General features: G+C 31.7%; 4 protein-coding genes across 4 annotated transcripts; 2 read left to right on the forward strand and 2 right to left on the reverse strand.

Moving 5' to 3' along the window:
- The first annotated feature begins 315 nt into the window (after nucleotides 1-315).
- On the forward strand, nucleotides 316-971 carry mRpS6 (mitochondrial ribosomal protein S6). The gene has a single exon (XM_073085892.1). It carries the CDS (start codon nucleotides 449-451, stop codon nucleotides 899-901), a length of 453 nt encoding a protein of 150 aa, XP_072941993.1. The 5' UTR covers nucleotides 316-448; the 3' UTR covers nucleotides 902-971.
- A 255-nt stretch (nucleotides 972-1,226) lies between these two features.
- On the reverse strand, nucleotides 1,227-6,542 carry LOC140751635 (BBSome complex member BBS7). The gene is made up of 15 exons (XM_073085608.1): nucleotides 6,335-6,542; nucleotides 6,097-6,220; nucleotides 5,304-5,418; nucleotides 5,083-5,212; nucleotides 4,593-4,786; nucleotides 4,108-4,288; nucleotides 3,843-4,024; nucleotides 3,542-3,659; nucleotides 3,314-3,454; nucleotides 2,779-3,005; nucleotides 2,388-2,546; nucleotides 2,084-2,193; nucleotides 1,891-1,993; nucleotides 1,686-1,813; nucleotides 1,227-1,402 (listed from the first exon to the last, which is right to left on the reverse strand). The coding sequence occupies exons 1-15, from the start codon at nucleotides 6,434-6,436 to the stop codon at nucleotides 1,242-1,244; spliced, it is 2,175 nt and encodes a 724-aa protein (XP_072941709.1). The 5' UTR covers nucleotides 6,437-6,542; the 3' UTR covers nucleotides 1,227-1,241.
- A 342-nt stretch (nucleotides 6,543-6,884) lies between these two features.
- Nucleotides 6,885-12,296, forward strand: eIF2Bepsilon (eukaryotic translation initiation factor 2B subunit epsilon). Its single transcript, XM_073085463.1, has 10 exons — nucleotides 6,885-7,090; nucleotides 7,468-7,592; nucleotides 8,014-8,205; nucleotides 8,535-8,718; nucleotides 9,322-9,566; nucleotides 10,495-10,614; nucleotides 10,698-11,008; nucleotides 11,100-11,282; nucleotides 11,605-11,885; nucleotides 11,998-12,296. Exons 1-10 carry the CDS (start codon nucleotides 6,998-7,000, stop codon nucleotides 12,205-12,207), a joined length of 1,944 nt encoding a protein of 647 aa, XP_072941564.1. The 5' UTR covers nucleotides 6,885-6,997; the 3' UTR covers nucleotides 12,208-12,296.
- Nucleotides 12,131-14,048, reverse strand: APC10 (anaphase-promoting complex subunit 10). The gene is made up of 3 exons (XM_073085465.1): nucleotides 13,860-14,048; nucleotides 12,884-13,120; nucleotides 12,131-12,525 (listed from the first exon to the last, which is right to left on the reverse strand). Exons 1-3 carry the CDS (start codon nucleotides 13,954-13,956, stop codon nucleotides 12,314-12,316), a joined length of 546 nt encoding a protein of 181 aa, XP_072941566.1. The 5' UTR covers nucleotides 13,957-14,048; the 3' UTR covers nucleotides 12,131-12,313.
- Nucleotides 14,049-15,689: the final 1,641 nt, after the last annotated feature.

The raw sequence follows: 15,689 nt of genomic DNA on the forward strand, positions 1-15,689 counted from the left end.
AAGTAATAAAAGCGTCATTTAAGCAATAGATGCAATAAAACAAAATAATGTTATGCTAAAAGAAATAATCTAAAGCCACTGAACGGTAAAAACAAAAACAATTTTGTCATTGACGATTTGACATCTTGATTAAAAAAATGATGAAACTTAAATACACTTAGAAATTTATACCAAATGAAGGAAACATTAATAAATAAAATTATAATAATGAAAGTACAATGAAGTTAAGCTGAAAGGCAAAAAGCCAAGGCCGTAAAACACCATTTAAAAAAAAACCATCTTGATTAGACTCAACCATGACTCAACTCACTCAACTGTCAAATTCATATTATGCCACTGCTAATGTCAGACGAGATTTTTTAAATACTATTTAATTTTTTCTGGCTTTTTGAGTTTATTTGTATACTTATACGAACAATTAAAACCAGGGAAAATATAGAGTTTTATCATGCCGACTTATGAATTAGCTCTAATGCTGCGTGCAATGCCTAAACCTGAACTAAAAACTACGTTGAAAAGAGTGTCACATGCTATATTTAACCGTGGAGGTATCATTAGAAATATTGAAAACTTAGGTTTTAGGCCTATACCATATAAGACCAGTTCTCACGGGGTAGTACATCGAGAAGCAAACTATTTTATATTCAGAATAGACACAGCCACCCAAGCAGTTTCAGATCTAAAAGAGGAGTACAGTAGAGATGTTGATGTTGTACGACAGAGAGTGTTTAAAATGCCTGAGAATACCGAACATGCGTGTACGTTAGAGGAAGAACTGTTGCCACCGGCGTACCGCAAAGAAGTGCAAGAAATGATTGAAATTGGAAAGACACAAGTAAATCGCTTCACATATAAGTTTAAATATAATTCTGGCTTGGACTATTACCCATTCCAAAAGTAATGCGATTAGTTTGTGTAGTAAGTAGTTGTTATTGTTAATAATTTTTAAATATAGTTCCTTTTAAAGAATACTGTTTTTGTTTCAATGATAATCTAAACAAGTTTTGTGACAAGTAGAATTAAATTTAGTACTGTGTGATATTAGAGAATAAGAACCTTTGAGCATATATCATAGCATATATTTATTTACTTATCTACTTTCTAATGCATTATAAAATATATTCAAGGAATATGAATAATTTACATGCATAGTTACATAGAAAAGGTAGTTCTCGTAAATAAAACCCAAAACAGTGTTGTTTAATAACTGTTTAATCATTAGTGTTATTCTTATTTTACAATTATGTATCTGCAACACTCCTATTAGTAAGAATATGTAGAACGTCATCTAGAGAGCAGTTTTGTAATGCATTTCTCAATCGTAAAATATTATGTTCAGTGTTGTAATAATTTCCCTCCAAGGAAAGTTTACACCAGTCAATATACCATTGTTCGATCATACCTAAAAGAAAAATAAGTTAAAACTTATATTTCACATAATTGTTACACTTTGTTATTATTAGTTTTAAGAAGTAGCAGAGGACCAGGAGGGCTATTTGATAGTAAGAGGCCAACACCATTCTTGGTTATTGTTATTGGTGTCATTTTTGTTCTGCCACATATGATATAAGTGGCAACACCGCATATATAATGTCTTCATAATTATGCAAGTAACATCATTAGGAAATCACCTTTAAAAAAGGGTTCTTTCAAAGTTTATATCAATTAGTTTTGTCTGTACATACCAATAAGTTCCTCAAAATAGGTTTCTTTAGTATCATTGCTTGGTGATCCATTTAATATCTTCTGATAGTCAGAACACAGTATTGGTGTAGATTCATCATTTGCCAAATTATCGTCCAAATCCAAAGAACTACAAAAAAATCAGTTGTCCTTTAAAATAAACCTGCTAATGCAGTAGGTAGATTTATTTAATTAGTCCGCATTTACCTTAAGGCATTTCTTAATTTATCTTCTTTACTTTTTTGGTATTCAGATTCAATCAAATCTCTCAAACGTTGAAAAGATTTAACACAACAGTTTTCAGACAGATCTGCAAAATATATTTTATAAAATGTTCATTCTTAAAGTATGTGGTTGATTGTGATATCAGAAATTCAGAAAATTATGTTTAAATACAAACCACAGGATATATCCAATTGAATGCTCTTCTGAACGGAACAGTTTGATATAAGATCCCTCATAACAGCTATTGTTGAAACATTATCTGATTTAAAAACAGCTAATCCACGCCTGAAAAACACATTTTGTATAATACACACATTGAAAGCTATAAAAATATCATAATAATTTAGTGCATTAAAAGTCATTTATTAAAAGTCTTATAAAAAAATGTCTACCAATAAACAATTTTTAATATTTATCTTAGCCGTGCTAGATGGCGCTGTACATATTGAAAGTAACGACTACACTTATTTTATACTCACTGATAACGACAAACTAGAACGGTTCCCAAAAGAGTATGCGATCGAGCAATAGTTATACTTGCAGCCGGTCTCGGCAGTTCACCAGGTAGAGCGTCGGTCAACCAGGATGTCATTTCTGCTACGGAAAAACTTCCCGATACACGTAACTCACACGGATATCTGTAGATGACATTTTCATATCAATGTATCGTAAATACCATTCGGTATTTTTCATTAATATAATGATGTTGTTGCCACCAAAACTAGTAACGATGTCGAGTTTTTGTTAAGTATAATAATCAATTTTTTTTATCTAAGCTAGCGAACAGCTTTATTACAAGGTATTGCTATAAGCGTCGTTGCGTCCATAACGGTCAATAGCAAAAATCTTAAGGAAACTTTCATACAAAACCTGCTATCAAACAAATCATAATCTTCATGTTTTGAATAATACGGCAGAGCTGGAAGTTGTAATTTGATGAGACGCGCAACTCTTGGTGCACCAGATGGCAGGACATACACGAGCACCTGTGTAGCCTCTGAAATACTTGTTTTTTCTAATACAGTGCGTATGCGCATCCAGAATCGTCTCGTACCAGCCTGACATCGAACCGTTGCTAATAAATCTGTACTATTTCCCTGAAAGTAAAAGTACCTAATTATTACATAACAAAATTATCAAACGATTTAAAAGGGTAAGTATCTAAAACACTTAGCAATGTGTTGACTTATTGGATATCTTTATATTTTGGATATATTTGCAAAGTATCTATGTAAGTGGTGTATTGATCTGTGAAGTAAAAATTTTGAAGCCATCCCAAAACCATCATAATAGTCGAATGACCATTGACGAGCACGTAAGAGTAACTACTAGTCCTCGTAAACAATTAGTACTAGAGTAGTACTTGTAGACTAGATTACTAAAACCTTAATTAAAATATTTTTACCTGCGATGAACATAGGCTCAGTACAGCTGCACTGTCTGTTTGGATGTTTAGCTTTTTACTGCAGTAAATAAAAAGCATATCCAAAGGTACCGCTGAAGTTATTTTTGCTTCTTGCCACCCGTTAATCGTTGCTCCCGATAACTGAATATTAAAAGATAATGACATGAATTAACTAAAGGTTTACAGCTAATGTAATTGAGAAATCTACTATGAACATTGTAAACTTACTTCATATTGAATTTCTAGGAGCGGTGGTGCTGAAACGCCGACATATAGGGACCGCGTGTTGCGTTGGTACTTATCTCGTTCATTCGCTGTCTGTTTTTCCAATCGTGCTATCTCTTGCCTAAGTGAAATATTTTTCTATTAGTTTAAATGTGAGAAACCTACATCCTATCGGGCCTCCATTGATCGGAGTCCCCATCGTAGTAATATTCTATCGATGCAGAATTCAATGGACCTTAATTTTAAGACGTCTGCATATCCATTTGTTACATTAATTTCTTAATTACAATGTACTTCCACTTACTCAAGTTTAGTGCGTCGTGAAGTGAGAGCATCAAGAGACGCGTTATTTAAAATAGAAGCTTGAGCAGAAACACGTTTTGATCTTAACGCAAATATTCGACCTGAAAAAGTAGCTATAAGCAGTTCGTTCTCATCTGAACTGACACAGCCACCGCAAACTGAAGTTACAGGTTCGCCACAAAACTGTAAATGTAACAAAATGTTACATCAATTACAATCAAATAGTTAAAATATGAAACAAAAAATTGTTAACGAAAATTGCCTACGTAAGTATACTTCAGTCTTGGCTTATCTCCGAAATCATTGGCGTTAAGAAGATAAAGTTGAATCGAGCCATCGTGACGCCCAATAGCCAAATGTAAGCCACTGCTTCCGCTGTACCAGCCGATGCAAACCACAGAACCAAGACCTCTGCCTTCTACCAGGCATACGCTTGATAATTTAGATCTGTAAAATAGAAATTAAGCTACATTAGAAACATGAAACTTGAAAAAGAATCATTTCCTTAGCTAGCTGAACATAGGTGAAACATGTAGGTATGTGTGAACATACCTACAAAAATTGTAGGTATGTTCCAGCAACTATATGATTAAAATATTTATTGCATTTTTAAGCCATTGAAATATATAACAGCAATATTATTAATTCAATAATTGTTGCGTACTAAGCATTCTGACTACATATGTATGTAAGTATGTCATCATACAACATTCCGCTCTTTAAGCTGGATACTTATATGTTTGATACGTACTCTTCATAAGATATAATACCAATGGATCCGTCTGCCGCTCCATAAAATGAATATAACTCGGTGTTATGCGTCGCTGGCGGCACAGAGAGACGCGAAGGACCAGAAGCTATGTGTGTGCGAGACAGTAGTTGACCATTTTCTAAAACAGCAGCTCCTTTGTTGGCAATTAGCACTAACAGTCTTACACGATTACTCTAGAAATTCCGAAATGATAAATGAGGTTTAAAAATAATGATTGTTATTGTAATAATTAATTATATTACTTAAGTCTTCAAAATGTATGTCGCACGTATTATTGTTGATTAATTCTGAATATCTTGTATGATCTTGGGTTTGCGTTCTTTAGCAAGTAGGTCCTACATTTGGGCTATCGTACTAGCAGGGCTATGTACCCGTAAAAGTTTCATTACAATCAGATCAACCGAAATTTGGAAATACGAGTTTAGGAAACAGAATTTGGAAATAATAGGAAAACGAACTATGACCTTACATTGGGTGTAGCAAATGCCGCAATATCGAGTACTCGGTCATCACAGATGTAGGTGTAATGCTCCTGTAGATCTCTGTAATATGTGATGGTATGTCCACTGCACAATATTAAGTCGCTTCCGAGAACACACCTACGATTGTAAATACTTATGTTTAGATGTTTTATCGGGTTCAATTTTAATTATATTAAAAGTTTAATTTGACAATCATAAAATTATTTACATGGATGTAATTGTTTCAGACAACGATGTTTCAATACTGAGGAATACTTTGCCCTTTCGAGTGTAGCCTTTAACCTCGTTGCCAGATGCTGCAAATATTTTATCTGATGCTGTGCCTGAAATCAATTAAAATAACGTGATAAATTATGTACTTACATATACCTATAATACTTACAAATATGTACCTTTAAGAATTAAAACGAGACATTTTAACACTACTCATAGCTTTACCTTAGTCCTATAAAGTTATAATAAGAAGTGATAGCTTAGTGGTTTCTAATTCGGCCTAGCAATTTGGTCGTCCTAGGATCAAATCCCAGGCCACGCCTTCTGATTTATCGAAGTTATGTTCGTGTTAGAATTAAATAATTACTTTAAAGATTATGGAAAAACTACATATGGAAACTATGTACCAATGTTTTGCCCGTCTTAAAAAAGAGTCGTATAAAAAATATGTGATTTCAACTTAAGTTTTAGAGCATCTATCAACTGTGTTATAGTAGAAGGGTTTTATTATATTGTTTGGAAACAGAAGATTTACCTAAGTTTATTTTTTATAATATTCTAGTTTGAGTCTTATAATATTCTGAGTTTTAAATATCAAGCATTGATATAAGTCACCTGCAACCAGTTTTTCTTGTTCCGTGACTGCAACCAAATTACTTATGCTACTAACTTACGTTATCGTCATAACTAAGAATAATGGTACTACATAGGTAGGTGTGGGTAGATCTAGGTATTGTTATATGTTTGAGAAACTTTCCAAAACTACTTATATTTTATTATTTACGTACCTGAAGATGACGCGACCTGTACCGAAGTTATAGGTTTTCCGGGTAATGTTTTAAAATGAACAGTTGGTTCTTCGTCTTTAATACTTAGGCATTGTAAAACCCCATTTTTGTCGCCTATAGCAAACTGTAACAAAATTTACATTCTGATAGATACTTACCCCATATTTATATCAGTCAGTAATGAATAAGATTTTTTTATCATTCATTTTGTACCTATCTAGGTATGTTTTGTACCCACCTTTTGTTGAACCATAAGTCCAGCTCCAGGCAATATCTTCATTGTATCGGGATATGTAATACCGCAGACGGTGTAATCTATTCTTGCTAAATCGTAATCCATTTCTTAAAAAAAGTGCTTTCCTTTAACATAAACTTAGTGCTATGAAATGATGATCGATAATACCGTGGTAACGTATGAATATAAACAATGGTAGTAATATCGCAATAATGTTTTATATAGTAATTAATTATAAGATAAAAAAAATTTAAAGTTATTAAAATAATGCAGAATTGATGATTTATGACAAAAATTATGCACCCAGATTTATGATCACCATTTTTGTATTTTACTGGGAAATATAAAGTGAATGTTTTGAAATAAAATTTTAAATTAAATTCAGTGTGTTCTTTCGATATTAATGTTCAATAACACAGTTTTTAATTTTTTCTAAATGAAAGTAATGACTTTAGGGATTTCATTTTGTTTGCTATCATTCGTTAAAAAAGAACCGCTTTTTATTGACTTGACTTTGACAACTAACCTTAAAAAGTTAAAAAATATAATGATTGTGTTGCATGAATGATTGACATGTCATCTTAAATCAGAAATCAAGATTTAATTTTTGAAATAATATTAACACAAAGAAAACGTGTGTTTTGAGGCAATAAATAATATTTGAAAATGGAAGCGGATAAAGAAAATGTTGTTCAAGCTGTGGTTATAACTGATCTATTCAATAATAATTTGTATCCAATAAGTAAATATAAGCCACTGGTAAGTTCATTCATATTTATATGTTACATATTTTATTATTGCCCTGTTTTAATATCTGCCTGATTCACATAAGCTATTGTTAGATCCCTCTTATGCGACAGAATTGCAGTTGTTGCCCTTTTTAGTGTAAGTATTATTGATGAAATATTCAAAAATGTGTGAAATATGGACTCGTATTTATCGAGCATTGTTAAGGGCTAAAAGATGTTCGTTTTTTCTGATTCCCAATTTCTATCTAGCTTAAATGATTTAATAGTATCACATAGAATTATGAGTAAATAATTGTTATTGTCATGAAAAATGTCGGAAGCTATTTTTGTGTATTTCTGGAATAACTTTAATAGGACTTTAAAAAAATCATAAACTTTATGTTTCAGGCCTTATTACCAATTGCTGGTGTGCCTCTTATAGATTACGTACTTGAATCTCTAGTATCGGGAGGAGTTGGTGAAACAATATTATTTAGCTGTCAAGACTCTGCAAAAATAAAGAGCCACATAAGGCAAGTGATTTTATAATAATCTATACAATTGTGTCCTCTGCAAAAATATCCATGAAAGATTATTAAATATTTGTGTAAAAACTGTATAAATTACAATAAAATATTCACAATTTCATCATCTTATATTTTGGAAGAGTAAATATGGTAAATAATTTTAAGCTCTTTAACTGGCAGTGGTAACATGAAAATAATTGGAAAAACAAGGGCTTATAATTTGAAGATGTTTATGCAGACCATTTATCATATGGTCGGTAATATATGAGCTTGTAGGCCTAATAGGGCTAGGTTTATTCTGTTCTGAATTCAAGTAGTTAAATAATATATTGATTATACTGTTAACAAAGAAATGTAGTGTCTGGAGTATGGAAAACGTTTTTAGGATGCAAAGATAGTTTTATTAATTTTTCATAAATATTTACAGCAAATGTAAAGAGGAGAAAGTACCATGGAGCTTAGCCATGGATGTTCAGATAATGACATCGGACACTTGTCAAACCATGGGAGATGTGATGAGGGAGATAGATGCTGCAGGATTGATAAGAGGTTGCTTTGTCCTGTTGGGAGTTAATACCATTACTAATATTAATTTTGCTGCATTATTGGAGCAACATAAGTAAGTATGAGATGAAATTTATGTTATATGCTGATTTGTTTAGTTCGAGAACTCATATTGTTTTCACACTACTGTATGTATTTTATCTCAACATTTCTTTTTTACTACATACTTTTAGATACCTGCTCCTTTGAAAAGTATTAGGGTTACCCCTTCTAGATTTAAAAAGAGTATGTACCTTATACTGTATAGTGTAACAAATTTCTTAATTTGACACCAACTTGGATGACAATTTCTTGCTCATCATTATTAAAACAAAAATGATGATTTAAAAAAATCTGTGGTAGTAGTAATACTAATTTCATTGTGAAAGTGTGCATATATTCCAGGCAGCTTGTTAAGAAGGACAAAGGTGCAGCAATGACCCTAGTGTACAAGAAGGTATCCTGGGAACATCCACTCATAAGCAATGATAAGACCACATTTATAGCTGCTAATGGGAGGACTGGAAAAGTGCTGATGCATCAAAAATATAAACCCAAATCGAAGGATGCTACAATTTCTTTACCTTTGGTAAGTAGAAAAGTAATTAGATGTGTGAAGTTAAAAATTTATAGGAATCACCAACAGTTTGGCTTTTTTATCTGACGTGCACTGGCGTTTTGTGAGTTTGTGAGATATTGACAAGATTTCTTTAATTATTTACGGTGGAAGAAATATTTATATAAGCAATTAGCAATAATTTTCCTGAAAATTTATACAGTCGTGAATATCTCATGACTGTGATTTGTGTCAAATAACCCATAATCTTTTGATAAACTTAATACTTTTTGAAAAATTGTCAACTAGCCTGTTGCACATCTATAAAAAGAATATATAGAAGTTCTACCTGAAGTCAATCACAAATATGTTGTTACTTCCAAGAAAATACTACTGAAATGATTGACTCATTTGTAAGACACACCCTTCCACCAAAGTGCATGAATTGCTTCACACTAGAAATAGATGTGGCGGAGGTACCTTGGTCAAAATGTACTTCTACCACATTTTCTTTGTTTTCCGTTTTACACCCTCTTATCATTAATTAGATTATAAAAGGAATTACTAAAAAAATATGTAATAGCGAAGATTATTGATAATTTCTTAGTGTAACCCTGTGTTTTTTGTACATTTCAGGATTGTGTTTTGAGTAACCAAGAAGTAAAATTCCATCATAACATAATAGATGCTAATATCGCACTATGTTCACCATCAGTACCCCCACTTTTCTCTGATAATTTTGATTTTCAAACTCGAAATGATTTCATTCATGGTATTCTGATCAATGAAGACATTTTGGCTAGTTCCCTCTATCACACACTTTTAAAGCCAAAAGAATATGCTGCTGTTGTGTCCAATTGGAAAACATATCAAACAGTAAGGTTGGTTAATATTTTTTTTATTTGAATTATTTACATATTGAAATGATTTACATTTAAGGTAAGTTGGGACAAATTGTTGGAGTAAAACCATATGAATAAAATGTATTCTAAATGGACCATATTTTTTAAAATTCGCATAATAATCAGATGCTGATTACAGATAACAGTTCAAAATAATCATATTAGTATGCAATTTCAATCAAACAATATTAACCACAATTTACAATACATACCTATAGTCTGATTCATAATTAGGTGTCCAAAATGTAAACAACGGTGTTGTCCTATCAAGAAAATACGTTTCAAATGGTAGTTTCTTATTTTTGACAATATTAAATTAATACAACAATAATAAAATAATAATCTAAATAAATTAAGATAAATTCAAATTTTCTAATATTTATATTACCTCAATTTCGTTCCATACAGTGATAATAATAAAAAAAAAACGTTTATGGTAGAAAATTAAAATGTGATAATGGTAACACAGTCGGAACCCAAGACATTTCTTGTGCCGTCATTTTTAAGTTTCGTAGCTGATGTTATTCATTTTTGTGATTGTAATCGAACTCAAATGTATTATCGTTTTCATAGCGCGTTCGATAAATTGTGAATAATTGTAAAGTTTTCGTTTTTTGTTGAGTTTGTTAAAGTTTTTGTTTCTTGTTAATTATGACAGTGACATTTGTTTGTTTACATTTTGGACACCTAATTATGAATCAGACTATATAGTATTAATAATATATTTAGTTTCACAATATATGCAAATTATTTATTCTTGATAACTTTATGTCGATTGAAAAAAAGATAGAGCTACTTCCTAGCTAGCCTACTTCATTATTGGTATAAAGTATATTCAAATTATATATTTTTTTAAAATTAATAATTATTTTAGTGTTACCTATGACTAATATTTTTCTTCTTTCAGCTGGGATTTACTTCACAGTTGGGTTCACCCACTTTCCATAGAAACTGGTTCTTTCTACCAGAATAGCTATATTTTTATGGGCAATCATAACTTCCGTAAACCAAGTTCTACACTGAGTAGGTAAGTAAATATTTTAAAAATAAAATACTCTTGTTTTCTCTTGTGAAATATTTTCAGTGTTTTTTAATTAACTATTATTATAGATCATGTTCAGTGGTACAAGATGTTCTTATTGGAGCAGACACATTTATCAGTGACATGGCAGAGGTTTCTAAGGCAATGATTGGTGACAATTGTATGATTGGTAAAAATGTTACCATTCAAAACAGTCATATTATGAACAATGTTACCATTAAAGATAACAGCAAAATTATCAACTGCTTTATTGATGACAACTGCACAATAGAAGAAAACTCAGTAGTAGAAGGTGTAATTGCTTCAAGAAGCGTAAATATTAAGATTGGAAGTAAACTAAAGGGAATTACACTTGAGACATTGGAAGGAGATAATAATGGTAACAATATTTTCGCTATTAGCAGAAAGTCCTATTAAAATAATACATTTATTTGTATTAGGAACTGTATTTATTCATTTTATCTTTGCAGAAAAAACTTTATCAAAATCAACTTCAGAGAGTGGAACAGAGTGGGAGAATGAGTCTATGGGAAGTGGTGATGATGAGTTCATAGGCTTGGAGAAGGAATGGAGTGATAGTGAATCTTGCTACTCATCAGACAGCAGTGCGGAGTCCTCTTTACCAGATTCACCTGTTCCAGATGATACAAACAGTAATTCAATTTTTATTTTTTTATACTTTGTGAATTTGCTTATCGTCAGCTTATATAAGGGCGGAAGTTTAGGGAGGCCGGAGCCATCCCTAGCATACATACGAGTAGGAAGAATATTTAAACAGGATGACTGGCTGTTTCTAGACTGTCTATTCTGGACCCCCTACATAGAACAAAATTTCAAAGTTCTATATAGTAGAGTTTTTTTTTGCCGGCTACTAATTCAATGCTTTTTGACAACCCTTTTAACAAAGCTGCAGTACATATATGGTGCTAATAATTCCTTTCTGTTAATGTTAATCTAGCTATTTTTTATTTACAGTATTCCTTCAAGAAGTTGTTGACAGTTTAGCCAGAGGATATGAGGAAAAATTAAAATGTGACTATTTGATTTTGGAAATCAACTCTTCAAGATATGCCTATAATATACAATTGCATGAAGTTAACTTTTTCGTTGTGAGAGCAATGCTTTGCATACCATCACTGGTTGATAACAAGAATGTGATAAGCACTCTGAAAGATATACTGAAATATTTCCGACCAGTTCTAGCCAACTATATTAAAACAAAATCGGCGATAATGGATTGTTTGAAAGCAGTTGAGGTATTCTGTTTTATCTATTAATTGTGTAGTTAATGCTATTTTTTTCTTATACATTTTAAAAGTAGTATTGGTATGTACCTATATTTGATACATACTTCGTTATTTTTTTCAGGATAGTTGCATAAAGTGTGAATGGCTAGACAACAAAGCTGGTCAGGTTGTGCATTTGTTGTATGAAGCTGATGTTGTTGACGAAGATTCTCTACTGGAGTGGTATCAAGATTTGAAAGAAAATGAAAGTCAAATTGCAAATCAAGTATCTATAATTAAATTCTTTGATTGGCTCCAAGAGGCCAGTGAAGAGAGTGAGGACTCAGAGTGATTCTCAAAAAGTTATTAATAATATTTTGTAAATACATTTTTTTCTGTTGTTGCAATGGAAATACAGTAATGAATTATTTAATAATATAATGTGTTGTTTTTATTATTTAACGTATTGTTGCATATTGCTGAAATTGAACTGTTGAAAAATTCCTAAACTTGTTCATATCAAATGAGGTGGGTTCACAAGGGGAATGGATCTTAATTTGCCTCATGTGTGTATCTCGTCCATTCTGATGGTTGCTCAATACTGCTATTTGAATCATATAAGTTCTGATTGGTATGTCGTAAATATCCTTGATTGGTATCATCTCCCATCCTGAAAATACAAGCAACAATTTCTTTTCAAAACAGAGTCACTGTAACAATAACAAATGCAGAGGGATCATCCACTCTAAAACCCCAGTAGAAAGCAGGAAACATACATAACAAAGTAAAAAATAGTTTTGACTACTTTTTAAGTTTAAAACTACCGACATAAATCTAATAGCTTGATAGCCTGTAGCTAATAAAGATATAAGGTGGTAAAACTATAGTATGAATTACAAAACAGTTATTTTATCAATACAAATAAATCTAACCACCTGAAGAAGCTTTTCTTGGTCAAAGGTGGTCAATTTCATTACAAAAGAAGTTAGGCAATTAAAAACTAGTTAATAAAAATTATCATAATTTACCACTGGGTTCAATCAATTCAATAACTTCTATTTCTTGTAAGTCATTGAAATGTGTGCCTGCTCGGATAGAAATTCTGCTGGGAGTGTAACTTTCATCTAATTTATAATCAGTATAGATATAGATGTGGGAGACCATAGTTTTCCTTTGGAACTGTATGTTTACGAGATGTGGTAACTGGCCATCTGATTGCCAATAAGTATCCATACAATCATCTCTTAATTGGTCGATTCCAAAACCTGAAATTAACGTTCAAGTTTAGATATTTATGTCATAGAAAATATTGCACCCTAAAATATTAAAATTGTTTTTTTTTTTAATAATGTAGAATTAGTAAATGAGTATGGAGTCACCTGATGGTAAAGTGATATTGTCACCCATGGCCATCTGTAATTAACCCTGATAAGGTTCCTATTTTGAGTACTAAGTTGGAAAGTCTGATTAATATATCGCGGTATAAGAGTCAGATAAACGTATCTACAAAAAAATCAAAAAATGTTTTTTTTCACTAAATGGTTCACAATGTAGTCCTTAAGGAAAGGAAAAACGACGTAACGCTATCTTTCACAAGTTACAAAAAAAGAAATAACATAAGACCCACTTGCGACTGAACCAGAATAACGTATTATGAGTACTGTTAAATTAGTTTTAATTATCATGTTAACTGTTAGACCTATAAGAACGTACTTGCAAAAAATACGTTTATAATCATAAATTATTGTATGTCCACAATATCATAACTGTATATAATCTCTATTAATCAGCTGACAAAGTTTGAAATGGTGAATTGTCACACTATTTTTGCTCTCCTGTAAAATTGACAAAATGTAGATATGTTCATCTGACTCTTACACCGCGATATGTCCTTATCACATCCCTTAAATTACAATACAGTAGAGGTTAACGTCGTTATTAAGCAGTTATAGATGTAGTGGTGGAGAAATATTGTTTTTGTTTGTACTGCTTTGTTGTTGTTACCTGGTTTACAAGAAGATAGGCTCCAAATTGCGTGATTTCCAACTTCGCGCACCGTTCCAGATCTTTCATTGACTAGGGGATCTTTTTCGGATGTCATTTATTTTTATTTATTTAAGCTTTTGATAGAAATGAAAGCAAATAGGACAAAAATACGTTTTATATTTGAATAATTTACTTTTGATTCTAGAACTGCTTAACTGACAGTGACACGACAGGGCAGGCTTGTCAGTTGTCGTTGTCAGTATAGCTGACAGTTTTGTATTGCCAATATTTCAATGTTGAAATGAAACTGTTTTTTTTTTGGTACAAAAGTGTAACAATATGTTTTTGTCCTGCCGTTTTATTTACAAAGCGTATGTTTTTTCATAAAATGGGAGCAAGAACTTGCACGACAACAAAACCTACTTCTCCACATAAAAGTTTTAAAATAAGCCTTGTATTTTGGTTCATTCTAGAATACTTTAAAGTACAGTGGTGATGCGGGCCGCTTCATCTTTTACTGCCTCCGGCATTTTCATCGATGTTATTTAATGACTTTCATATTGTATATGAAATATATCGCGGTCTACAGTATTTATTATACCTACTAAATAAATAATAACTTATTTCCGTCCGCATTTGTTTCACACATGAAAATCAAAAGACTTTCGCTAAAAAGGTTTCCGACCTGTTTTAGGACCTCGTTTTTTGCGAATTAATCTTTTCAATAGAGGGCTTGATTACGTATTGCTATGCACTTCGGTTTACTTACTAGGTATGTAGGATCAAATCTTAGGCCCATCAACTTTTAGAAGAATGTAAGTAATGTTCTCAAAAAATAATATAATCTTATCTAGGGTTGATTAAAATATACACGGAGGGCAGTAGTCATTTAATACCATCAGGTATCCTATATGCTCGTTTGCTACTTCTATAATAAAATAGTAAAAATAAAAAGGCTTAGAAAACATTGATGGGGTGTATACAAAACATAAAAATATTAAATGAAGTTCCTTATATTTATTATATAAGTACACATGACACACAATAATAGTAAATCTTCGAACCCCATCGATATAGGTCACAAATGGGTCTCTCCATATTTTGTTTAAGCGAATCCTTATGAAACCTCTAATTTGATACGAACACATTAACACGAGATATATGAAGAGCGAGGAGCATGCATTTCGGTACCTATTTGACTAAACTCTTCAGACTAGATTAAAAGAACTTACTTACAAATAATTCATGAAAACGAATGCAAGAATATTATGTATAGAACTTGTATGTAGAATAGATAGGTAATCTTAATAATAAAAATCTTTCGAGTAATGTTTAATAATAAAAAAATCTTTAATTTATTTGAAATCCCTTTCAAATTTCCAATTCAAACGTATTAACATAACTGCTGTACCTAATATGGAGTCCAGTTTAGGCACGTGTGCATACTTAATTTAAATCTTGAACAAGAGAATAATAACAATGACTGGTTTCATGATCAGGTGTGTAAGGATTTGTAATAAAATGTCACCTAGCGTGTGCGCACCCGGCGCACGCGCAGCTGCCCTCCGCCCTCCTCCGGATTGTTCGAACACTCCGACCTCACTCTGTTTTATTATAACATTTAAATAATGTTAGGGAGTAAATTTATTGTTAGCATTGTACCAGCGAGTTGTAATTCAAATTTTATTTTATGTTATAATTATTATGATTGACCAAAGCGTGCCCCAACGAAACGATAGTATCATGTTTAAGATGGCAACTTAAAGTCGGTGTAAAAATATGCTGGAATAAGTCATGTTACAGCTATTTTCTTATTTCATAAGAGAACTTGTTAAGAAAAAATATCGA

The sequence above is a fragment of the Epargyreus clarus genome, unplaced genomic scaffold (genome assembly GCF_041222505.1).
Source record: "Epargyreus clarus isolate Ecla_fem2 unplaced genomic scaffold, WU_Ecla_fem_2.2 ptg000023l, whole genome shotgun sequence".
Lineage (NCBI taxonomy): Eukaryota > Metazoa > Arthropoda > Insecta > Lepidoptera > Hesperiidae > Epargyreus > Epargyreus clarus.

Excerpts from the sequence above, each read along its gene's own strand:
- mRpS6 (XM_073085892.1), top strand. The coding sequence starts at position 449 with ATGCCGACTTATGAATTAGCTCTAATGCTGCGTGCAATGCCTAAACCT.
- LOC140751635 (XM_073085608.1), bottom strand. The coding sequence starts at position 6,436 with ATGGATTACGATTTAGCAAGAATAGATTACACCGTCTGCGGTATTACA. Across the intron at positions 6,221-6,334 it reads GACTTATGGTTCAACAAAAG|TTTGCTATAGGCGACAAAAA; the intron begins GTGGGTACAAAA and ends ATTTTGTTACAG. Across the intron at positions 1,403-1,685 it reads CTATTTTGAGGAACTTATTG|GTATGATCGAACAATGGTAT; the intron begins GTATGTACAGAC and ends TTTTTCTTTTAG.
- eIF2Bepsilon (XM_073085463.1), top strand. The coding sequence starts at position 6,998 with ATGGAAGCGGATAAAGAAAATGTTGTTCAAGCTGTGGTTATAACTGAT. Across the intron at positions 8,206-8,534 it reads GCATTATTGGAGCAACATAA|GCAGCTTGTTAAGAAGGACA; the intron begins GTAAGTATGAGA and ends CATATATTCCAG. Across the intron at positions 11,009-11,099 it reads ATTGGAAGGAGATAATAATG|AAAAAACTTTATCAAAATCA; the intron begins GTAACAATATTT and ends TTATCTTTGCAG.
- APC10 (XM_073085465.1), bottom strand. The coding sequence starts at position 13,956 with ATGACATCCGAAAAAGATCCCCTAGTCAATGAAAGATCTGGAACGGTG. Across the intron at positions 13,121-13,859 it reads CCTATCTTCTTGTAAACCAG|GTTTTGGAATCGACCAATTA; the intron begins GTAACAACAACA and ends CGTTAATTTCAG. Across the intron at positions 12,526-12,883 it reads TGAATTGATTGAACCCAGTG|GATGGGAGATGATACCAATC; the intron begins GTAAATTATGAT and ends TTGTATTTTCAG.